A 22,479-nucleotide genomic window follows, 5' to 3' on the forward strand; every position below is an offset into this window, starting at 1 on the left:
ATCTCCTCACTTCCCTTTTTCAATTGTGCTCTGAGACACACACAAACACACACACACACAAAGTGACACACACCAACCCAGTACGAGAATATATTAGTGACTGTTTTAAGATCAGAGATTTTTATGTTCTTATGTTCTCTGACTTACCCCCAGATGAGCTGATTATCCATGAACGACAAAAGAAAAACACAGACTTAATAAGATAACTTAGCAATCAAGCCTCCTTTTAAAATTTGGTTTGTCACATTGGTGTCAAAGTATTTACAGATAAAGATTAGAAAACATTTGTGAAATATCAGCTCTAAGGCATTGATAAAACACAAAAGCTAATATAATATTGAATTTAAAGAAAAAAAATTGTGATGCAAAAGAAAAGATTATACAGAGGAAAAATGATGCGATTCGGAAAGCATTTCCTATTCTCCAAATACATTTCCCTCTAAATTAGATATGAAACAGATTTCTGGGGAGATTAAGTATGTATCTGCCGATGAGTATTATTAATAATCTGGACAGACAGAAAACATAGAGGCCACGCTGAAAATTTGTCAGGTTTGATCACATCTCTCCCTCACTCTGCCCAGTAATCACTGGGTTGCAGAGACGACTGCAAGGCCTCAGGACACGCACTCTCGGAGCTATACAGAACCACGTGCTTGTTTGAGCCTCCAGGTCGGCTTAATACCACGCGATGCATCTGAACCATGGTCGACAGATTTCTGCTTGAATGGTGTGCCAGCTTTCACAGGACTGTCACACAAGCCTGCGTTTGCCCTGAACTCTCGAGCTTTTGATCTTTATCCCATCATTAATATAAACCTATATCCAGAAGACGAACAAAACCCCTGTTACTTTATTATTATTACTTCTATTAATATCCCAAACTATTTGGCTTGGATGCTATTTAGAATGTCAAACCACACATAGCTTGCATGTGCCCCCCTTCATTAATACTGTGTCCATTTCTATGTAATTTCTCATTTAACGTGATATTAGTCATCTTCGGTAAGATTTCTGTACAATTTTAGTTAATGTTCAATACATATACATTCAGATTTATATATTCTAGTTATTTGATGCAAGTGCTTCAATGACCATGACTTCAGGAACTGTATCTGCATTAATTATATAGCTTGATTTGAGGTTATAAATCCAAATAATTTTAAAATCTGCGTCTGTTAGATACACGTCTTGATTTGGGGTCCTAAGTTTAAATAATGTCTTTATTACTCACTAATTTTTATACATGATGCATTTTAGGATGGGAGGTGGGCAAAAATGTAAATTTGGGTAGAGCACTAAACACAATGCATGAATAACTCAGAAGGCAGCACCGACATGAAATCAAGCCTAACTTATTTAAAGTGAGACAAGAAGCAAGCATGACAGCATAACAAACACATTCTGTTTTGAGTTGCACTACCTTAGGCAACCCTGATAAACCTGCAGAGAAAACTTGTGACTATTTTTTCCCTAGGTAATCCGATGGCACCATAAAAAAATAGGTTTGCTTAAAATTTAAAAAGGTTTACCATACTTTTATGACAACACACACTGTTGTGTCAAGAGTTGGCAGTGTCAAAATGCACTTTGTGAAGCGGTCGGACAATTTCTTCCGTTTTACTTATTTAATCAGCTTCTGAGAACAGAGATGGACTGAAAACAAAAGAAAGGTTTATTATTCATTATATCTTTTATACATTCTTGTAAATGATGTTTCAATCTATGTATTTAGAGCTGCATTTGACATCCTCATTAGAATGAGCAGCTGAGTCTTTTTAAAGCAACAGTAAGATCAGAAGCAAGGAGCTGGAGGGGAAGATGCAGTGAAAAGCCTTCAGTGTCATAACACATCACTCGACGTTTGTTTAGCGTCTTATCATTTTGAGAGCAGATGACATTTTTGCCTGTTGTAAATGGTTCTATGATGCCAAATTGTACCCCTTTATAATGAGAGTCTTGCACTTGGCAGCATATCCCATAATCAGATAAATTATTGTTACATCACTCTTAAGAACGCAGACTGATGGGGGAACTAAGGTACCTACCTTCTGTATGATGCTCTTCTCTTAGGCTTTGCTGAGAAATTCCTTTACGTATCATGAACAGTAAAAACCTCCCTGAGCCCGACCAGGACTCCACCACTGCTGCCAGTATCTCATGTACACTTCTGTCCTACATGTCGTTTGTTTTCCCTTCTCAACTTTATTTGTTTTAGTCCTCAAGATCAGTTAATGTCCATTGTTCTAAATATGATTACTGTTGTTTCTTTCTGTTTTTTATTATCAATATTGTAGATTCTTCCACTCTCCATGCAGATGCCTTCCTCAACAATGATCACTCTCATTGTTTTAGCGGGGAACTGTTTAAAAATGTTGACAATGGAAAATTAAATTATAACACATTTCCACTGAGTCTACACTTCCACTCAGGCATCGGTTTTGGAAAGTCATAAATGTGTAATAACAGCTAATAGTATAATGATAGTTACTCTTCATAAACTCAAGCATCTCATGTTGGGGAAAAAGGTTTGGAGCTCAGAAGGCAAACTGATCTATCCATTTCATAACAGAAAAAAAAAATGCTTGCATTATGAATGTTTCTGCTATTTTCCTGTTGTCAGGTTCTTCTTGATGAAAACATTACTTCCAGTCTTGGTGGTTCAGACCTGAATGATATATGAGCAGCGGAATCTTTACTCACAGCTGCTGTTCATTAGTGGTAATACCAGCGATATGAGATGTACCACAAATCCCTTCTTCTCTGCAACATGTACCCCTTCTATACAATCTATACCGCACTCATATGAGCATACTTGACCCTACCACCCAGTTACAAAAGCTTTTTTTTTTTGGTCTTTTAAACATTTTCTTTTAGTACATAACTTCATTATAGAATTAAAAAACACACACACACACACACACACATACACACACATGCAAACTATTGCTCATAGGATTAACCTCACCATAATATTAATGTAATAAATATTGACACTTCTCCCTTTCCTCATTTTTACAGTGGCTGTTTTTTTCTGTTACTTTGAAGAGTTCTTATACAAGTAGCCATCTCGTCATTTAGTGTTATTCCTGAAAGAAACAGAGAAAATTGCAATTAAATCTCTGATTTTTTTTTGACTAACTTCTGCAATACAAAACATCACATCTATGTTAATTTCTGACGAGCTGGGTGCATTTTTGTAACTTTGAACATCGAACTTTAATTGTGAAATAAATGCTGCAGACAGTGATGCATGGTGCACGTCACACAGGGCTTCATTTACACTCCCAAATGATTTTAGACTAAGGAGCTCAAGACCTAGAAACACATACAGAGATTGTGATGGTCAGTACTTGGTCTCTCGACCCTGCTATCTAGCCACCGAGCAAAATGATGTACAAACTCAGGGTGCATATTGATGTTTAATGTCCTGTAGTGTGGCCTTGGTACTGTTACACATGCATCCCTGGGAAGTGTCTGAGGAACTGGATGTTACTTAGGCTGAATCATTCGCTGTGAAATGGCAAATGTCTGCATGCATGCACGCATACTCAATAATACCTGGTCATGTGTTGAATAAGGGGTCTTCATTCAAGCTCTCAGTTCAATCTGGTTATGTAATATATGCTTATATATGCTTAACTGTACATTCCTTAATAGCAGTTTCAATGAAATGCAAACATGAGAATCAGACCATAACAGAACCTCCTTCCTTCTGCCATATAAATTTCCAATAAGACTCCAAGAGAATGTTCATCTGGTTTCAGGGGTTGTAGGACGTCTGTACTCCACCAGTTCTCTTACTGGTATATCAGCTTAGATGAGAAAAGAAAGCAGCTGCACAGAATATTTAAAACAAGTTATAAGATCTTTCAGTATGTCGGCTATTGCTAGACAGGAGTCTGAAATTCTGTGAAACAATTGGCAGCGCCAATATCGGCTGCTCTGTTACCATTTCCTTATAGGTTACTGCCTATATTTATGCTGACGGGTGTGGTTACCACTATAAGTGGCCTTAAAGTCCAAAAATCAGTCTTAAAGTAAGACTGCCTACAGTTAAAACTGAGAAGTAAATCTACATAGCATTTAGTGAATCTAAACATTGACCAATCTTATTGTCGCCCTCTAGTCTACTCCCTCATATTAAATCACCCGAAGCGTTTGCGTCGCCCCTAAACGTCCAAGCTGCTATAATCGGCTACAAACATGCTACAGTCGGTCAAAGTGTAAAACCAACATGCCTCCAAAATGCCACTTTTAAACTGTAGTCCATAAGGGGGGGCTACAATTACCCATATCGCTTCCACCAGGTGTTGCTTGGTGCGTTTGTCTATAACGAATCACATTCAGGTGCTTCATTCAACTCCATGGCGAATTAGTCGCGGCGCGAATCCATCGATTTCAACAATTGTAATTATTCATAAATAAACAAAGAAACAGAAACGTATGCATAATGTTATATAATGATCCGGTAAACGATGACTAACAAATCATTTACAATGACACTTCAGACTCAACAGCAACTTCCATCCAACTTCAGTGCAAATTTTCGGTTACTCGCTATACGCATTTAATCACGAGATCATAAAACTTTATTAGCCTATAGTTATTTGTCCATTAATTTACATGGCATTTATTGTTTTGAAACATATGACAAAACTACTTCTCGCGACCCTGAATAGAACAAGCGCTTACTAAAAATGGTTGGATGGATTAACATAATTACTTTAGGGCAAATCAAATTGAAGTAGGTTAGATACAAAAGACCACACGTGCATCTTGTACTTGCAATGCAATCTAAGTTATTCATGATTGAAAAACTATTTTGCAACACATCACAAAAGTATACCTTAAACGGTCTTATCAATGCGTGTCTACATCTAAATAATAATCACGTACAATTTAAATTTGAAGAGTTTTGGGGGGGATCTTGTGTTTAGGAGTCATACTTAACACAGTTTAATACGGATTGTTTTCAGTTGCAATAAGAATAAATGATCAATGTATGGATCTCATACCCTAAGTAGGCCTAAATGTTACTCCCTGCTTGTTAAATATGGACGAGCTATTCAGTTAGACCCTAATTTACGCTTTGCTGAACCCTGTTTGCACCCTGCATTAACCATTGAACTATTCCTAGTTCTTATCTGCTCAATTGATAGTCTAAAGTTATCAGTCGGTACTAATGCAGAGGGTAGTTATGTGACATACATAAAGGCAAAACAAAACCCGCGTATCTTTCTGGAAATCCCACATACTTATGATCATATTAACCATAATAAAGAAAAAAGGGGCACTCAACACAAGGGACCTTTCAGTGCGGACTTATTGCGTTCTGTTCTTCGCATTGGCCTCTACTGTAACGATAGGATGATAACGGAATTAACCAAGTATAAAGATTAGGCAGTAGGCTATTAAACTAGACAGCTTTGAGTGTCCCGAAGATGTGGATTTCCTTCACTAGTGCGATTATCATTATTATTGGTATTAGCCTATAATAATAATAATAATAATAATAGTGATGATGATAATAATAATGATAATAATGTTTCAAATGGTAAATAATACTGATTGATTTAGTTAACATTGGCATATGTCATTTTCAGGTTTGAGCATGAAGAATATGCTACATGTGTGTAAAAAAATTAAATGCAAAAGACAGACAAGGAAACACTGGAGACCAAAACAACTTGTTTAGCTTTGCTTTTGTTTAACATTTACAGCGCGTAGTTAAAAAGTGTTTTAGATTAAAAGGTGATACTAATGCCATGTTAGATACGGCAGTGCCGTGAAGTGAAACTTTGCATAAACGGGGATTTTAAAAGTACAGCAAAACATTTCAATTAATACAGTTATTAGAAATTGATTACTGTAAATTTTGGTGGTATGAAATTACAACTGTACGACTATAATTTAAAAGCAATTTCGTCTAAATATTGGTCTATATATTACTTGAGATTGTGTAAAATATAAATGAAATAAACATCTAAATTACACTAAAAATGCTCAAGCCATCTATTGCCAAAATAAAAACAACAAAAAAACAAATACAAATTCTAGCAGTTTCGAAAAAGTAGGAAGAATTTAAGGATAAAGAAGCTGACTATAAGCGATCATTACCGCATTTTACCAGACACCGTATATCGATCCAGTATAAATGTTTAGCCTTTAACAGAGGTTAAAAAAATAAATAGATATTATGAAAACTATCTGCCATTAAAAATCCTCTGGAAAGTTGTATAAGTACAACTTCACTAATAATCGTTAACTAAAACATTAACCAGGAACATTCATGTATTTCTACAACATTAGTATTATCTGCAATTTCATCTGCAACTGAAGCATCTCAAGTTAAGAATAACGCAGCGATCGCATGGTATTGACAAGGAAAATGCTGGTTACCCCAAATCAGTTCGCCTCCTCTCCCCTCCTCTCTCTCTCTCTCTCTCTGGCCTCACTCCCCCCCCCCCCCCCACCCCATCACTCTCGCCCTCTTAGGTGAAAGAATGCAATAATTGCATTAACAGTTTCACTTTCTAATCAAAACATGGAAGATAATAACATCCGTATACAAGATATAAAATAACATGAAGAACAGTAATTCTGTGGGAATTAGTTTTTCAAGATTTGTGATCTCCTTAATAGCGTTGGCCATTATTATTATTATTATTATTATTATTATTATTATTAAGTGCACCAAGCAGTTAGTGTTGTATCGGCTGAATAAGAGCAAATAGTCAACATAACGAATGCTGCCTTTTTCTGATTTCATGAATTAAAGAATCTCCCTATCTGGCACCGTAGAATTTTCTAATGTAATATCATGATAGATTTTCTTTGAATATGCATGAGCAATTTGAAGGCTCTCCAAGCATGATAGTATTTATATAGAGGGAACTTAAAACATATAAACATATGCAAATGAACACTAAACATACAAGACATACATGTAACAATACAGTAAATCTTTCGTAACTGTACTGTACTGCTTCAGAAACGCATGTACAAACAAATAAATACATTAACAAAATAAAATGAATTTTGGTGTTAGTGTTCCTAAAAGTTAAAAACTCTACAGAGGTAGAGTTCCACGCTTCTTATACCTACAGCATTTTGGTTGTCACGGCAGTATATTCCCATTTGTATTTCTTAATGGCAAATAAGGTCGAATGTAATTTACAGTACAACAGCAATTTACAATCACATATACAGTACAGGATATGACCTCAATGCACGTAATTAAAATAAGGGTACTAATTATACGGCACATCTCAACCACCCATTCAAAGTGCAGTGAATTTGAAGTGAAATTACGTTATTCATAGTTCGAATTGTGATTTTCTATAACTTTAGTACTATAATAATAATAATAATAATAATAATAATAATAATAATAATAATAATAATACCAGTGTCTTATTTCAGGCTTGTTTTAAAAGAACTTACCTGAACAAACCTGAGACTTGCAATATTTTCTATTTGACAAAAGCCCAGTCTTTATGAATCAAACTTTCCACTTTTGTCAGTTCCGCACCAATACACATGCAGACATACGCACATACTGACAAATTCTACTTTGGAGTAAAATCCCCATCGTCAGCAAATCAACAGGACTGCGCAGTTTTCTTTTTAAGATTAGTAAGTGACTACAAACAATGTATTAATATGTCTCTCTTGCCCGTCTCTGTGTATTCTGCTTATTATGGCACACGTATATTAATAGGCACACGCACCGCATATTAACTGACAATGCAGCATTAAGTAGCATCAACGACAGCCTTTATGCAAAAGCTTATTATTGTCCTTCCCTGTATTTCATGAGAAGAGATTGGCGCTTGTTTGCTAGAAAAAGTAATAGCACGCGTCAGCGGCTGGATGGAATCGGGACTTCGACGCTCTCACACTGTATCCACCAAGTAAAAGTCTAGTTACAGCGTTTTTTTAAATGTATTTACTTGATTTTTGTACATTTTCCCAGTAGATGCGGTGTGCTATTAAAATTGATTTATGCCGGTACAATAAAGGATGCGTAAATATAGGGTGTAATCATAATCAATAAGATGTAATTCTTTGCTATTATCTGTGTGCATAACATACATCTGTGGGTCGCATGCGTAGAGAATCTGTTCAATAATATACCTCGTTCAGTGCGTAGACGGAAAACATAACTCCGTATAACTCTATATGAAGCAATATATGTAAGTTCATCTAAAATATCACAGAGACCGCAGACAGACAGGAAAAACGTTCTCTGGTAAAACTAAGTTTTTTAGGACTGCGACGATCAACCTTTCCACTTATAGTTCAGGAAAAACGTTTAAATACCCCATTTCCTAATAGCCTACTACGCATATGGGCTTTCATAGATCTTAAACTGGTTCGCAACGATTATATATGGACGCTCTCCGTCTCAGTTATGTCTGGGGTATTACAGACCTCGCAATAAGCAGCGATCGTGACACTGATGGATGCGCTAATGGTTAGACGGACAGATGTTTGGGCGGATCTAACGGAATGCGATGCTGTTGCGACGAGATTGGATTTAAAAATTGCGAATCAGTAAAAAGTCAGCTCTTTTTTCATTCCCACGCAAGCTTGGCACACAGATCGGATACTCGGCTCGCTTCGAGAAGCTCCGTATCACTTTCCTGTGTTTGGTTCCTCCTGTACCCAGATAAGCGAGTGAAAGAAGAGACCACAAGCATGGCACTGACACGGAATTGAATACATTTGGCAGCAGAGTAGGTATTTGACAACTCACCATTTTCTTGTTTTCAAGTAATATTTTTTGCCCCTTCGCTGCAGCGTTTCCAGCAGATATCGGGCGATATTGCGTTTTGATCCTAAAGCCGAAATCTGAAAAATACGGACAATTTATCAATTTTTCTTTAAAAAGGCAGGTATTTAGATTTTCCTGTCACTTGATTAGAAAAGGAAAACAAGAAGCGGTGGATTACATACACATCTAAACATTGCATTAAACTGTGAAGCACTTCGAATGGTCCCGTAATCTTCAGGATGGGACACGTGGAGAATTTTGATCTTACCGTTAAAAAGTAAGACCGCGTTCCCCCTCTGTAATAAGAAAAAAAGGAGATAATTGCAACGCAATTTGTGCTTTACTGGTTTGAAATGAAGAAGGCAAGGAAGGAGCTTTTTATTTGCAGCTGCTATCTTAAATACCTACTGTGAGTCACACAAAGAAGGAGAAAAGTGTGATTAGCAGCCAAGAAAGTGTTTGGCAATAGCTGCTGATCCATGTTCAAAGAGCAGCTGAAACACAGTAAGAGTCCATCCCCTCCTTCTGATGTACATTATTACAACAAGGGACACCCAATCAAGCACGTATCTCATCGATTCTCGCCGCTCTCGATGGATTTAGTGCATCCCTTTGGAAAAAATATCAACCTAAATGAGTGCGTGAGAGACAATTCCACCCATTTCCTGCAAAATCTGTCTTTTCTCCCGCGCACCTGAAAAGGACTCAGGAAAAAAAAAAACGTGTTGAAGTCGGAGGACGCGTGGAATCATTCGGCAAGATATTTACACAATGGTATTAGAAAAGTATAGATCCTATCCGGCAACATTTTCAATTGCTTTTTAATTCTGGGACCATTTCTAAATGGATACTGCAGATAAACGACCGATTAAGTAAGCATAGTATTCTTGTAATACTAATAATATTATAATTGTGTATATTGTACTTTTCTTTTATGAATAATATTTTTTCTTATTATTACTATAATTTACACTTTACATAAACGGTGCATGTACTTTTATTTACATTTTTACATAGATATGCATTGATTTATTCTTATTTTAAGGTCTTTCGTGAATGGGATAAACGAAAATTTCCAGATTTAACGGATTTCTCTGAGAGCCACGCGCAGCAATAATAAGACGGTTTTTGTCCACATAGTTAGCGAAGTAGTTGCTGTTATTCCGCGTTATTCCCGCGGTTTGGAAGGATTGCATGGTGCCCCCCTTGACGGTTTTGCTAGCGGACCGTTTCGGGGTGAAGGAGTTAACGTGACAGTGTTTGATGTTTGCCCCTGTTTGCGGACTTTGAGTGACGCGATCATCTCGTTTTCCTTTAAGCTTGCCTGTTGCAGCTCCCACCGAGGAGTGAGGATCGCACTGAGGCTCAAGGTTTTTTTTTTTTTTTGTTTTTTCTTTTCTTCCCCTCCACTGTTACTGCTCGTCTGCCCACTGTGATATCAGAGTCGAGGTTGGGGGGGGGGAAGAAATCCGCTCTTTTCTTCATATCTGTCCTTTTTTCTCCACTATCTTTTTTTTTTTTTTTTGAAAACTGCCGATCTATTTCAAACCTCCCCAAAAGCGCCTTCGGGTTTATCGTGTATGAAAGCGCAGAAATCAAAGAGGAGCGGAGCAGCTCAGGATCTCCGGAGCTAAAAAAGAAAACTCTTCAGAGATCCGAAAACAAGCATGCCGCGGAGGAAACAGCAAGCGCCCCGGCGCGCAGCAGGTACGTCCGCACACATCCCCACTCCTTACCCCCTGCTTTTTCTATTTTTATTTATCATTACTGGCTGCGGGAATCGCCTTGCTTTCGGCCGCATGTTTTTACTGTACGAGCGAACCGTCGTGTACGTATCGCTGGGGAAGGGATGTTGGCTGTATTAAGTTATTGTTTTTTTGGTTTCCCTTGCTGGGAAATTCGTTATTGCGATCACCGGGAATCGGGGAAATATGTTGTGGCTTTCTAACCTGCGACCTGAGCAACTGAAAGATAAGTCAATTTTTTACAGTTAAGATTTTTATTTGTAAGTTTTCCGTGTCTGAAGTTCTAGGTAAACGGTGTTAGTGCTTCTTGAAACCACTTCCATGATAATCCTTGGCAATTTTTATTTTTTCTTTTCTTGAAGCAGATCGCGAGTGTCAGATGGTGGTAAAGTGAACTTGAGGGTTGAAGGTGATTTTCACCGCTCCTTTCAGTTTCTGCCCCCCCCCCCCCCCCTTTCCTTTGTTGGATTCTTGATGGTCATAATAATAACAATAGTAGTAATATACAATATAATAATTTGGGGTTTTATGAAGAAGCGAAGGGAAAAGGTCTTGAATGTCAGCTGACTGTCACGAATCTCTTTGATGCTTGCCTTTGCCGTTTTAAACCGAATAACTTTTGCCAAGTTCCTACGCTGATTTTCCTTTTCTGGGAAAACATGAAGTGCCGCTCAACCGACAATGGGAGTAACTGGACTGGAAGAGGCTTTAATGGACAATTGCCATCTTTGATTTGACGGCTGATTGATTGCCTGTCATCCAGCTCGCCTTTGATCTATTCATTCCCGATAAACGTCAATAAATCCCTCCCCATGGCAACGCCGGCCACTATTACGTCACGTCTGCTCTGAACTACCCATTAAAACAAACTTTAATTGCACCCCTTAGACGGTTTTTTGTTTCATTTTGTCATTGCAAGCAACGACGTAAAAGCAGTACACGTTATGTTGTGTTTTAGTGTAGGTAAAACAAAAGCTTACAGTAGGATTTTCAGGATGTTTCCCTAACAATTGCATATTTTAAATATTGTTTGCTTTAGAGGGGGGATTCGAAAATATTACAAATAATATTTAAATGTCATAATGAAATCTTTAATTTGAATCACTTGTACTTGTTATTAAAGTATGGGATGTGTTTTTAATTAATATAAGAGAAAGGAAGTTCCATTTAGAGATGACATGATGAATCAGTGAGCACTGTTAGCTCACAGCACTGTTAGCTCACAGCTGCAGGGTTTATACATCACCTTTGCTTCCTGTGTGTGTGGAGTTTGCATGTTCTATATCCGTGTTGCACAGATACCTGGTAGGTATTTCAGCTTCCCTTAAAATGTGCAGTATGTTTGGGTCTGTAAATTGCCGGTAGTGTATGATTTGTAGTGGACTGGTATATACCCTCAAACTTGTACCCTGTGCTACCTAGGATAGGCTCCAGACCCCCAGTGACCCTGACTAGGATATGCAGTTAGAAGATGGATGGAATGTGTCTTTTTTTTTTTCACAGATTAATGGATAATCTATTCTGCATAAAAGAGTAGAAAAGTAATATTAGCAGTAGGAACACAGATGAACAGCAATTTTATAAAGATATGTATTCAGAAGAGAACAATATTCAAAACTAATAACACATTTAAATCACATTTACATGAGGTAAAACTTTTCCAAAACTTTTCATGTGGTATGTTAAAGCAAAAGTAGTTTTAACTCTGACTATGCAGAGTTACACAAAGTTAATAACAGTATTCACAATGGTAATACCATAGAATTAGTAAATAGATGGGATATATTCCTCAAAATGGCCAGCCAGAACAACTTTGATTGAGATTTGATTCAGTTGTGCATCTTCTGACAGGCCCAGTAGCTTTTATGGTCAATCAGAAGTTGGAGAAGTGCGTTCATTAGGTTTTTCTCAACTTGCTACTCCAGGCTTAGTTCTATCATGATGTGTTTGCTTAATGGACATTTTTGGAGAAGAGGTGGGTGTGGGGTTTGGGGTTTAATGCTAAAGAAAGACCAAAATGCTTCATTTTGCATGTGTGGAAAAATAAATAAATAATAATATATATAAATATTTCATTGATGAGCAGATGAAGACAAATTTGGTATATGTGAGAGGGCCTTTTTTAAACGTTGAGACTCAGCAACTTCCTGTCATTTTTTTTCCTTTTCTCTCCACCCCCTTCCAGGCCTCACAGCTGCAAGTTATAAGGTCCACCATGACTGCTTTGTGGCACACAAAGAGTGATGACAAATTGATTGCTTTGTAGTGATGGAAAAGAGCAGGGAAAGATGTCAGATGATGGACCTTGATTGGGAACTTTGGGAAATCCATTCCCCGGCAACCTTGAGAATTTCATGTGAAAAACCACCCAGGCTCTCTCTCTTTCTGTCTCTCCCTTCCCCTCGCTCTCTTTTCCCTCATCCCCCCCGTTCTGAAAGGTCCACTCAGCCGTAGAAAAAGAAAAGATGTTTTGCCAGCTTCATTAGTGTTCACCTAATTAGCTGTAAACCTGATGGATTCCTGACAGCCCTAATGATTGGAGATGACAAGCTTCGCGCCCTGTCATGCCGCCGAATTAGGTTTGCAGCTAGTTTGATGTAATCAAGTTGATATTACACAGTCCTGCTTGCCTTTAGTTGTGCATTAACTCAATTTTCTGCTGCAGGTGACAAATGGGCTTTGGTACCTGGGTAATCATGTTTACAGGAATTAGGGTGCTTTTAATGGTTGGGAGTAGAATAACAACGGAGAAACTTCGGCGCTGGTGGCCAGAGAGAGGAACGAAGGATGCAGAGACAGAAATTCTCGCTATACATCTGCCGTAAAGTGGATCCCTCGGCTCTGATGCTGGAGTATGGATTCTCCCAAACTTGACCCTGGGTAATGAAGCCTTTATGGCTTACATTTATTGCTTTGGACGATACGGGAACCATTTTTTAATTTCATCCTTTCGGTCTGGAGCAGGCATCTCGGAGGGACAGATCACGTTACGGCAGTGGACAGTCGTTCTCACGGCATTGCAGAAACATTCGAGCCGCGTGACATTTCGGGTTCCCCCAAGCCGCATTTTCTGAGCCAGACTTATAGGTCGATGGCGTTGGTGTTTAGTCATCTTGATATACTCTGACGCCCAGTGGAAGTTGCCGGTCTTTTCTGTTAGGATAAAACAAAATGTACTGCATCAGCAGAACATAAGTATCCAGACATGATTTATAGAAATATTAAATTGGTGACAGACCCAGTTATGGTTAACATAAAATAAATTAACTGTGAACCAGATATAACAAACAGGTTTTTTTGTCCAATTGATTGATTGCGGGTGATAGAAGGATATACATCACTGATGACACTAGTACAAGTGAGTGTAGCTTTCCCATTGGTAATGTGCCTTTAATATGTAGAATCAGCAGGAAATCTACACAAAATGCTATGTTTCATTCAGCAACTTTAGATAGAACCTGAGCCTCCAGACCCAGGAGGAAAAGTATCTTGTGGCCAAAAGGGATCATTAGACCCAGTATGGATGGGGTTTCTGCTGGACGTGGCTGTGGTCTTGCCTCTTTATACTGCTTCGTAGCATCACTGTGTGTCACTCGTGGAGCAGCTGGCTGTGCTCTGGGGTTTAGTGGTCAGTAGTCAGTGGTTTCTCACTTCTGTCTTTCTCTCCTACCATAGTGTCTGCTTGGGGGCCTTTCTCCGGATTGGTGCCCCCTCAGACCTGCCCTGCATTACTCTTCTCGGCTAAGATTCTCCCTAGCAGCCAGCTGACAGTATGATTAGTTATGGATGTCCTTAGCTTTTCTCACTGCTAGCAGTGAGCAACAATGAAGGGAGTTTAGAAAGCAGAGGAGACAAATGAAGGAGGTGGAAAAAAGGGGAAACAAGAGGAAAGGAGCGAGGGCAAAAAAATAACACAGCGATTCGAGAGGGAAGAAAGTTTTGGCTCCCATGGATTTTCTAGTTGATAAAGAGTTTTTTTTTTTATTCTAGAAGCTTCTGTCATGATTCCCATTAGCTCAACAGCTGTCAATTAGGGCTTTCACACTCTCCTGGGTCACAGCTTATTGCAGACGGTTGATGCTGTCATTTCATTCACAGTTCTGCCTTGAGCATTATAGTCATATAGTCAATAGCTGATGTATCAGCAGTTATTTTTTAAATTGGTTCGCTTGGCTATATTCCCTGTTCGTGTTCCCATCCTGCATCCTGCTCCTGGCTTTGCCCTCTCCTCACCCCAGCTCAGTTGTGGGGTGCGCCGCTCTGCTAATCCTGCTCACAAAGGGTGAATCAGTTAGATGTTACCGGCGTCCTCCATTTTAGAACCGCACGCAGTCAACGTGCAGCCAATATCATAATCGATGGTTTAAACTTAACACTAAATATTAGGTGAAATTTAATGGGAATTCTCTAAATTCAGGTGTTTGCTGCACATACATGTCGCTGATGTAAATGTAACAGTCTAAAAGGTTAGCAGATGGCCAATCAGGTTAACAGATCTTGGCCCCCACCTCAGTATGCTGCTGAGATTTAGGCCCACCTCTAAATTTGTTCTTGGAGGTTTGAGCCCCCTCCCCCTCCCATATTCACTCTCTCTCTGTGTTTTTTCTTTGTGACGTGTGCAGTGTCAGGGCACTTTTCAAATGTCTGGCAGTTACACAGGGATCACATCTCCCAGTAGCCCCACGAAGGGGAAATATGGCTCCCCAGAATAATCCCTGTCTCTGTTGTTGTCATGTCGAGGAGGTACAGCGGCAATTGCCCGGGGGGGTTGGGGTGGTGGTGAGTCTTTGGAGGGACGTGTGGGGGGGTACTGGTCGTTGGATGGAGATCTGTGCCTAGGTTTCTTCCCCCTAAGAGCTCAGACCCCCGTCTGGCAGGATGACTGAGAAGCAGACCCTCCCTCCTTCTTCCTCTTGTAGACTTGGCAGGGACACTGAGACTGGCACCCATCAGTCATCCACATGTGACACATAGACTGTTTTCAATGGCAGCCATGATGAAAGGACTGGGAACTGTATAGCCAGGGTAATCAAGGCCAGCGCTGACATCCTTCTCAAATCTGACAGCCTCTTCCTTTTCTGTTCTCACCGCCAAGACCGTCTCCACTAGATCTTTCCTCCCCCCCCCCCCCTTGTTTCATGCACTTGATCAGTCTCAGATGCTGGAAATTATTTTCCTCCCTTTTCTTTTTGGTTCGAAATGAGAGGGAGAAGAGAGGAAGTCGGGAAAAGGAAAAGCTGGTGCTTGCTGGTTGTGTGACTGGGTGAGTAGGTTGTTGTTTATAGGGGCAGTTTTTTAATCCCCTGGTGGAGGCAGGCAGGTGTGAGAGGAAGTCTGTTTTGGTCCTGTTGCCCTGTTGCTAATTAATGTTCCTTGGTACGAGTCTGTCGGAGTTGAGTAATGTTTTTGATCTTTATGCCTGATAACTGCATACTTAATGAGATTTCAAAGCTTCTCGAGATGGGAGTGCAGCTCCCTGCAATTATTGACAGATGCCTTTTCTTTGCCATTGGGTTCAGCTTCATAAATCCTGGCTCTATAATGAGGTTCAGAAGTGCCACCCTGCCAGTGAGCTAATGAAAAGGGGGGGGGGGGGTTGGGGGTGGGGCATCACGCTTGGCTGACACATTTTTTTTTCTTTAAATGTACTCTGCAGATGTCAAGCCGTGGGTTGCGCATTAGGAAAGGAAGAGAAGAGAAGGAAGAGGGGAAAAAATGTATCCTGTACCATGTGTGCATTTTCGGCGGTCGTGTTTCAACACCCCCCCCCCCCCCCTTTATGGCCATCCGTCAGAGTTACGCACTTCGGGTGAAATAGTGGCATCATTGTTGTAGGGGCAGACTTTGATAGATATAACTGCCCTCTCACTGCACTGAGCCAGCTGTAGTTTCTTCTTCTTCTCTCCTTCCTTTCTCTCCCTCCTTTTTTTTAGAGCGCAGAGGGGGGAGGGGGAGGAACAGGCCCCCAGGGTCAGGCGTCAATCCCGGGCCGGTTTGTGTACGGGGAGAGGCGGCGCATTTCATTTTCAGGGTCCGGAGACGGAATCCTCGCGCAGAGTAGCAGCTCAGTGCCAAACAGTCGATTTCCTATTCAGCAGAGTTATACATCACTGACCCGCTCCGTCCCTCCTGACAGAATGACACGTGTCATTTATCAAAAACGGGGCCCTGGCAGACACCTCGGTTCATGTGTGCGGGGCGCCTCTTCTTCCCCTCCGTGAGAGTCTGGGATGGGGGCTGATGGGGGGTGGGTGGGGGGTGGGGCTCGTTCACCAGGCCCGGGGAACGCTGATCCGTGTGGAATGAGGTGGAGGGCAGGGCGGTCTCAGCCCTGAAGTATCGCATGGCTTTTAGAAAACTGATTGGTGAGATTGGGAATTGCATTATGGGACAACGGAGACAAAGGGGGGGTACAATGATAGGAGTTGGTCAAGGCAGTCTGAGAGTATGTGAGAGTGGACATCACCTGTGAGGGATGTGTGGCCACCCATGTACATGAGCTTGATTGGTGTGTGTGTGTGTGTGTGTGGATATCAGCCTGCCCCGACGCGTTCCCAGCCGTGTGTGTGTGTGTGTGTCTGTGGATATCAGCCTGCCCCAACGCGTTCCCAGCCATGACAGGTATCAGTCATAGGCTGCAGCGGCCCGGTACCGGATACCTAAACGAGATTCAAAGGCGCGTTACGGAAGACGGATGTTTCTTAAGAAAAGATTGATGATGGATACGAGGCTTACGGCACCATTTATCATTTCTGAATATTATTTAGACTGGGCATGTAAAGCTGTAACTTGAGAGTTGGAAGAGTGGGAACGGAGACGGAGGCCGAGATGTGAGCTCTTTGATGGATGGCTCTGCTCTCTGCCTGTTTGTTAACGGATATCAGCGAACCAGCTGCGCTTTATAACTGGATTTGCCTTTTTTTCCACCACAGCCTGAAATCAGCCTGAAAAGTAAAATAAAAGTTGCTTATGGTAATTTCGATTTGTTGCAGATTAATTCTGTTTTCGTCCTTTTCGGATTTTTTTTTCTATAATGACGTTTTGTGGCTAAAGGAGGGGTGATGTATCATCAAAGCTGGAAAAGGAAGTTGAAACAGCTGGGCTTAATTAGGACTCCCTTTCCCCCTTAAGTCCCCTTGGGCCATCACACTTACGCATTAACTTCCACTGGCGAACCAAAGTGTTTAAATGTAGGGTGTCAAACTACAAAGTAGCCATTTTGGAAGTGTATTTAAGTATCTTTACATTTTAAACAAACCGAGTATGCTGGATGTGATTATGTTAGGTATGTTTGTTGGAAAAAGCTTTTGTTTGCTGTGAAATAAACACATTGGAGAACTAAACAGTTGAGAAGTTTACGGTTTGTGTCGTGCTGTTAATTTAAGCAAAGTATCATTCGGTAAACAAAAACAAACTTGTGTAACATGATTCTTTAACAATATACAGTAGCTATTTGGTAATGTGAAAATATTTACATTTGTAGATACTTCAAGAAATATGTACTCTGTGCTTCAATATACAAGATAAAGTTTTCTTTAACTTTAGTATATTTAATACCCTCCTAAATTACTTTATGTTGTTTGTCTTTCTAGGTTTTGTTATGCTTTGATTAGTTGACACATCATCAAACAAATGTCCTGTTTCCAACATTTGTTTGTGCGGTTTGTTTTTTTTCCACATCCCTGGGGGGGGGGGGGGGGTGCAGGTGGATTACGCAGCGCTTTCAGCACAGTGTTGGTACATCTTTGCCGTATCTTTATCCGGGGCGAGGGGCTTCAGTGAGCGAGTCCGGCGTCGTCTCGCTAACTCTCAGCAGACAGAACAGCCTTCTCACCACAATTGCAGGACACTGGCACCCTGAGACTTACAGGAACGGCAAAACCGGCCCTCCCCCACCTTCCGCCATAATGCAAAACCAAAATAAAACAAGGCCAGAGTCGATGGAGGGTCAGTGGGAATACTTCTTCCGAAGTTTCATAATAGAAAAGGGTTGTTTTGTTTTGCCACCCCCTCCCCATTTTCCAGTTTTATAAGAGGAGACATGATTTATTGTAGCCATCCATCTTTGGGACTCATCCATCACCTCCTGGTTGCTAGGCAATCATGGCAGCAGCTGTTTACTTTGAATCAGACAGAAAGTCTGTCAGTCAGGGATGGCAGGTGAATAGCATTAGAAACACACTATTGTCAGACAGCCTAATTAATCAAAGTGGGTAAAGATAATTAAAAAAGATACAGCCTCTTCCAGAGCTTGGCTCAGGTTCGCCCCAGTAAAACGGAGGGGAATGAGAATAAGAGACATCTTGGTTTGGGCCTCCTCTCCCTGGCAAGTAAAATGGAGGGACAGAACTTGATAGACATACTGTGTGGTGCAGGTTCGGCGCTTTTTGGGGAGCAGGAATGGTGGAAAGGCAGAGTGTTCTTCTAGGTAATATCGTGTATCGTGGTATGCCCAAAATCTTGGCTTCAGAATTAGATGGGGATGGTGAATTTTATAGCCAAGATTTCATCATACCGATGAAAATACCGTCAAAATACCATATATGTCGGGATAATGTCTGGAGGGCATGACGGTACAAAGAATTAGATACCGCTAAAGCCTATGATCTTCCTGATAGGTGCTTTGAGTTCAGAAATGCATGAGTGGGATAGTTTGTAATGCAAAGACTTGTATTTGTTTTTTTGTTCTTTGTTTCGTGCCGGTGCAACTCAGCTGGGTGCATCTTGTTAGCTGCAGGCCAGCGGACGCGGCAGTCCGCGTTAACGGCTCGACCCACCCACAAGTCTCAGTTTATTGGATTCTCTGGGCTTTTATTGCAGCCTCGCAATCCGCCACGGAGGACGGGCAGTGAAGGCGCTCTCTGGGGGTGTAATTTGGGTGCTGTCGCGCTGGGGGTTTCCCTGGGAGTGCTGACACCTTCAGCGCCCCCCCACCCCCATCACCACCTCCACCGCAGGCCCCTGCGGGGGATACTAGAAAGCACCGTGTGTAAACAGACAGATTCCAGCAGCACCTCATCGAACCCAAGCCCTCTGCAAATGGGCGGGGGGCAGGCGGGAGGTCGCTGTGTCCGAGCAGCACCCAGCATCCCACGTCCTTCTCCCTTACAGTGAGAACTATTTAAAAATAGAATTAAACAAATCGCACAAGCTCCGCCTACCCACAGGCTTTTGTTTAGTAGCTAATTGCATACTGCAGAGGAAATTAACAGTGAACGATTTCAGAACCTCAGCATTTTTCAGGTCTTCACAAAGTTCGTGAATGCAATCAAAAAACTAAAAATTCCAAAAGTCTATGGTTAAGGTTGTCATGTTGGGATTAGAGTTTTCCCCATAGAAATTAATGGAGAGTCCCCACAAAAATATCATTACAAACCTGTGTGTGTGTGTGTATTTGTTCCCAATGACATAAGTAGAATTGTATGCTTTTGGATATAATTATTCATAGAAATGGCCTTGTAAAGTATTGTAATTCCCCTCAGTACCTCCTCTTGGCTTGCGATTTCTGTGAATATAGGGAGCAGCGTAACCCTGCTGAAATCCACACTGGGAATTGTGTGGCACTGCCAACTGCAGGCTGGGAAGCCACACACCAGGTGCTGCCGTAATTACTTACAGAAATGAAATAAGTGCTCCCTGGTGCCCCGTGTCCCCGCAGCCAGCACCAGGAGTAACGTATCAGGATTTTTTGGGTGAATTTACCCTCTAATTAGGGAGCTCTGTGAATCTCCTGGAAATTTTTAAGCACAGATCCATACTCTTAAAACACGCGAAGGTTAGGAGGTCCGCTAGCGTTTTTCCTGGGGGGACCAGATGAAAGTATGCGGGCTGTGTAAGGAGGTAGGAACAGAGTCAACCCCCTTGTGATACGTACACCCCTCTTTTACCACCTGCCTCCATCTATCTCACACCTGCTAGAGGGGACTCAGGTGCATGAATCAAAGTTTTGTATTGCTTCTTCTTCATTGTAATCTGACTGGTTTATATATGTATCTGCCGACCTATAGGGGGCAGTAGACTGAAAGCATATTGTATATAAAATCACCCTTTTATGATTTCGATATCAACAGCAATGCTCTTATTATGACTTCCTCGCAGGTATAGCTTTGAGAAAATCAGCACATCCTTTCTTTTCCTCTCTTTTTCTTCAGATAACCGTAGGTATCATTCCCTTCCGCCTCTCATCCATTTTATTTGATAGGAGATTAAGCTGCAGGATGATTTGAAGTTTCTCTTTTCACAGCTGCACTGGGGGAATAGTCATAACATTGGAAAATAACGTGATGGGAGCTCGGGAGGTGTAGTACAGCCTCGTTCCGTACTTTGCTTAAAACGATTTAGCCTAAAGCTTCGCCCAGGGCAAGAAGCATTTGCTGGTTACCCGCAGCTCGCTCACTCGCTCTCTCCCTGCCATCTCCGTGTTCTGGAGTACTGAGCCTCACAAGACCACACATGAAATATTAACAATGTCATTCAGTTTGAACCATAAGACGAAGGGGGGGGGGTATCTACTTTTGGATCAGGAGCGTTTAAATGATCATGATCACAGGCAAAAAAAGAAGCAGAAAAAAATTACACTCAGATGCTGTTGTGCTTTTGATGCTTCCGAGATGTCGGACTCCTGTTGCAAGCAGGATTACTCCAAAACCGTGAACAGAACGGCATTGCCAAGTGTACACTTCGGAAGAATTATATTGTAAAATTTGCCTCAATTCAAAGCACTAGGTAAATACAATGAGGATTTGGCTTACTGGGCTTGTCTTGTTTTTCCTGTCACAGTGTCAACAATTTAAAGCAGTTTTTGATCGGCCATCATCCGATTTCAGAGAACTTCCTTTTTTTTTTAAATCATCTCCACTCGCAAGCATTATAATGAAAGCATTGCACATACCAAATACTTTAATAAAAAAACAAATACTGCTCTCAAAAGATTTCAGTAAATGATGTCATTTTCTTTTTTCAAATCCTCTTCCCCTATAAGAATAGTGTGAAAATAAAGCATGAACAATTGTATCCCCCCCCCAACTGCATCTACACCTTCTTTGCTTATCTTCACCCCAAGGTGACGACATCATTACCGTCACCCACGCTGAGAGCGTGGCCCAGCGAGGTCACGACCCCATGTCAGGACAGTCCATCACTGACGATAGGGGCGCCCTCCCCCAGCTGCTCCTGGCACGTCCTTTACGCTGCCGCTCTTAGCGTCCGCGGCGGGAGGATGTCTCAGACAGTTCTAACAAGGGTTGCAGTGTTTACAAATTCCTGAGGCCCCGTACACCCAGAGCCGTGGAATTTTTTCTCAGAAAAAAAGAGAGCGGGATGGAGCTGAGTGTGGGAGGGCAGTAAATCACCGTCCATCAATTACGTGATATGTTGTGGAATTCCAGACAAATGGACACGGCTCGCAAAGAGGCCAGCTGTATTGTGATACACCCCCTTGCACAGTGTTCCGGACATGACCACTAAACTGTGGATTTGAGTTGGGGGTGGAAGGGGAGGGGGCTTGGGATCCATGTCCTGCAAATTCATTTTAACAGAAACGCTCCAGCTTTGTCGTTGTGCCTTCCAGTCCTGGTAGCAGTGTGACGTTTGTGGTGTTAGGCTACAGGAGATCAATGACTGGAAATTTGTTACAATGTTGGTGTGGGCCCTTGCTGTGAGCTCTGCGGCATTTACCAGGCTCCTCAGACCCATTGGGGATCCGTCTCGATGGCTCAATATCGAAAAGCAGCATTTTCAGAAAGGGGAGTGTTTCACACGTCATTGCGTAGCGTAACAGTGACCCAAGAGGCACATCAGCAGGTATAACTATGACTGTCTGTCATGCGATACACTACAGTACACGTCCCTAGCAAAATCTATATCATTATTTAGAACGTCTATTTTCTATTTAATGTTTCAAAGTCCTACAGACAATTTAGCCAACAGATGAAAAAGATTAAATACTTCAAGATT

General features: G+C 41.2%; 1 protein-coding gene and 1 long non-coding RNA gene across 6 annotated transcripts in view; one reads left to right on the forward strand and one right to left on the reverse strand.

Annotated features, from left to right (window-relative positions):
• Nucleotides 1-207: 207 nt before the first annotated feature.
• On the reverse strand, nt 208-9,300 carry LOC111849649 (uncharacterized). Of its 3 annotated transcripts, none has more exons than XR_002839600.2 (4): nt 9,188-9,300; nt 9,048-9,075; nt 8,762-8,856; nt 208-3,089 (listed from the first exon to the last, which is right to left on the reverse strand). It is a non-coding gene; the product is annotated as an uncharacterized lncRNA (long non-coding RNA). The 3 variants fall into 3 exon arrangements; XR_002839601.2 differs by having other exon boundaries at nt 208-1,809; nt 2,049-3,089; nt 9,048-9,255; XR_002839599.2 differs by having other exon boundaries at nt 9,048-9,255.
• LOC111849648 (teashirt homolog 3-like) overlaps nt 8,186-22,479 on the forward strand; it is a 36,528-nt gene continuing 22,234 nt past the window's right edge. The window contains exons 1-3 of one of the 3 annotated variants that reach the window (XM_072698666.1): nt 9,307-9,651; nt 10,099-10,486; nt 15,731-15,787. Coding sequence is in view for 2 of the 3 variants with exons in the window: in XM_023822709.2 (XP_023678477.1) it covers nt 10,447-10,486 (40 nt within the window). In the remaining variant the exon portion in view is untranslated. Of the gene's footprint in view, nt 8,742-9,306; nt 9,652-10,098; nt 10,487-15,730; nt 15,788-22,479 lie in introns of those variants that run through there. The other 2 variants (XM_023822709.2, XM_023822707.2) reach the window with 2 other exon arrangements.

Source organism: Paramormyrops kingsleyae, chromosome 13 (genome assembly GCF_048594095.1).
Source record: "Paramormyrops kingsleyae isolate MSU_618 chromosome 13, PKINGS_0.4, whole genome shotgun sequence".
In the NCBI taxonomy this organism is placed as follows: Eukaryota; Metazoa; Chordata; class Actinopteri; order Osteoglossiformes; family Mormyridae; genus Paramormyrops; species Paramormyrops kingsleyae.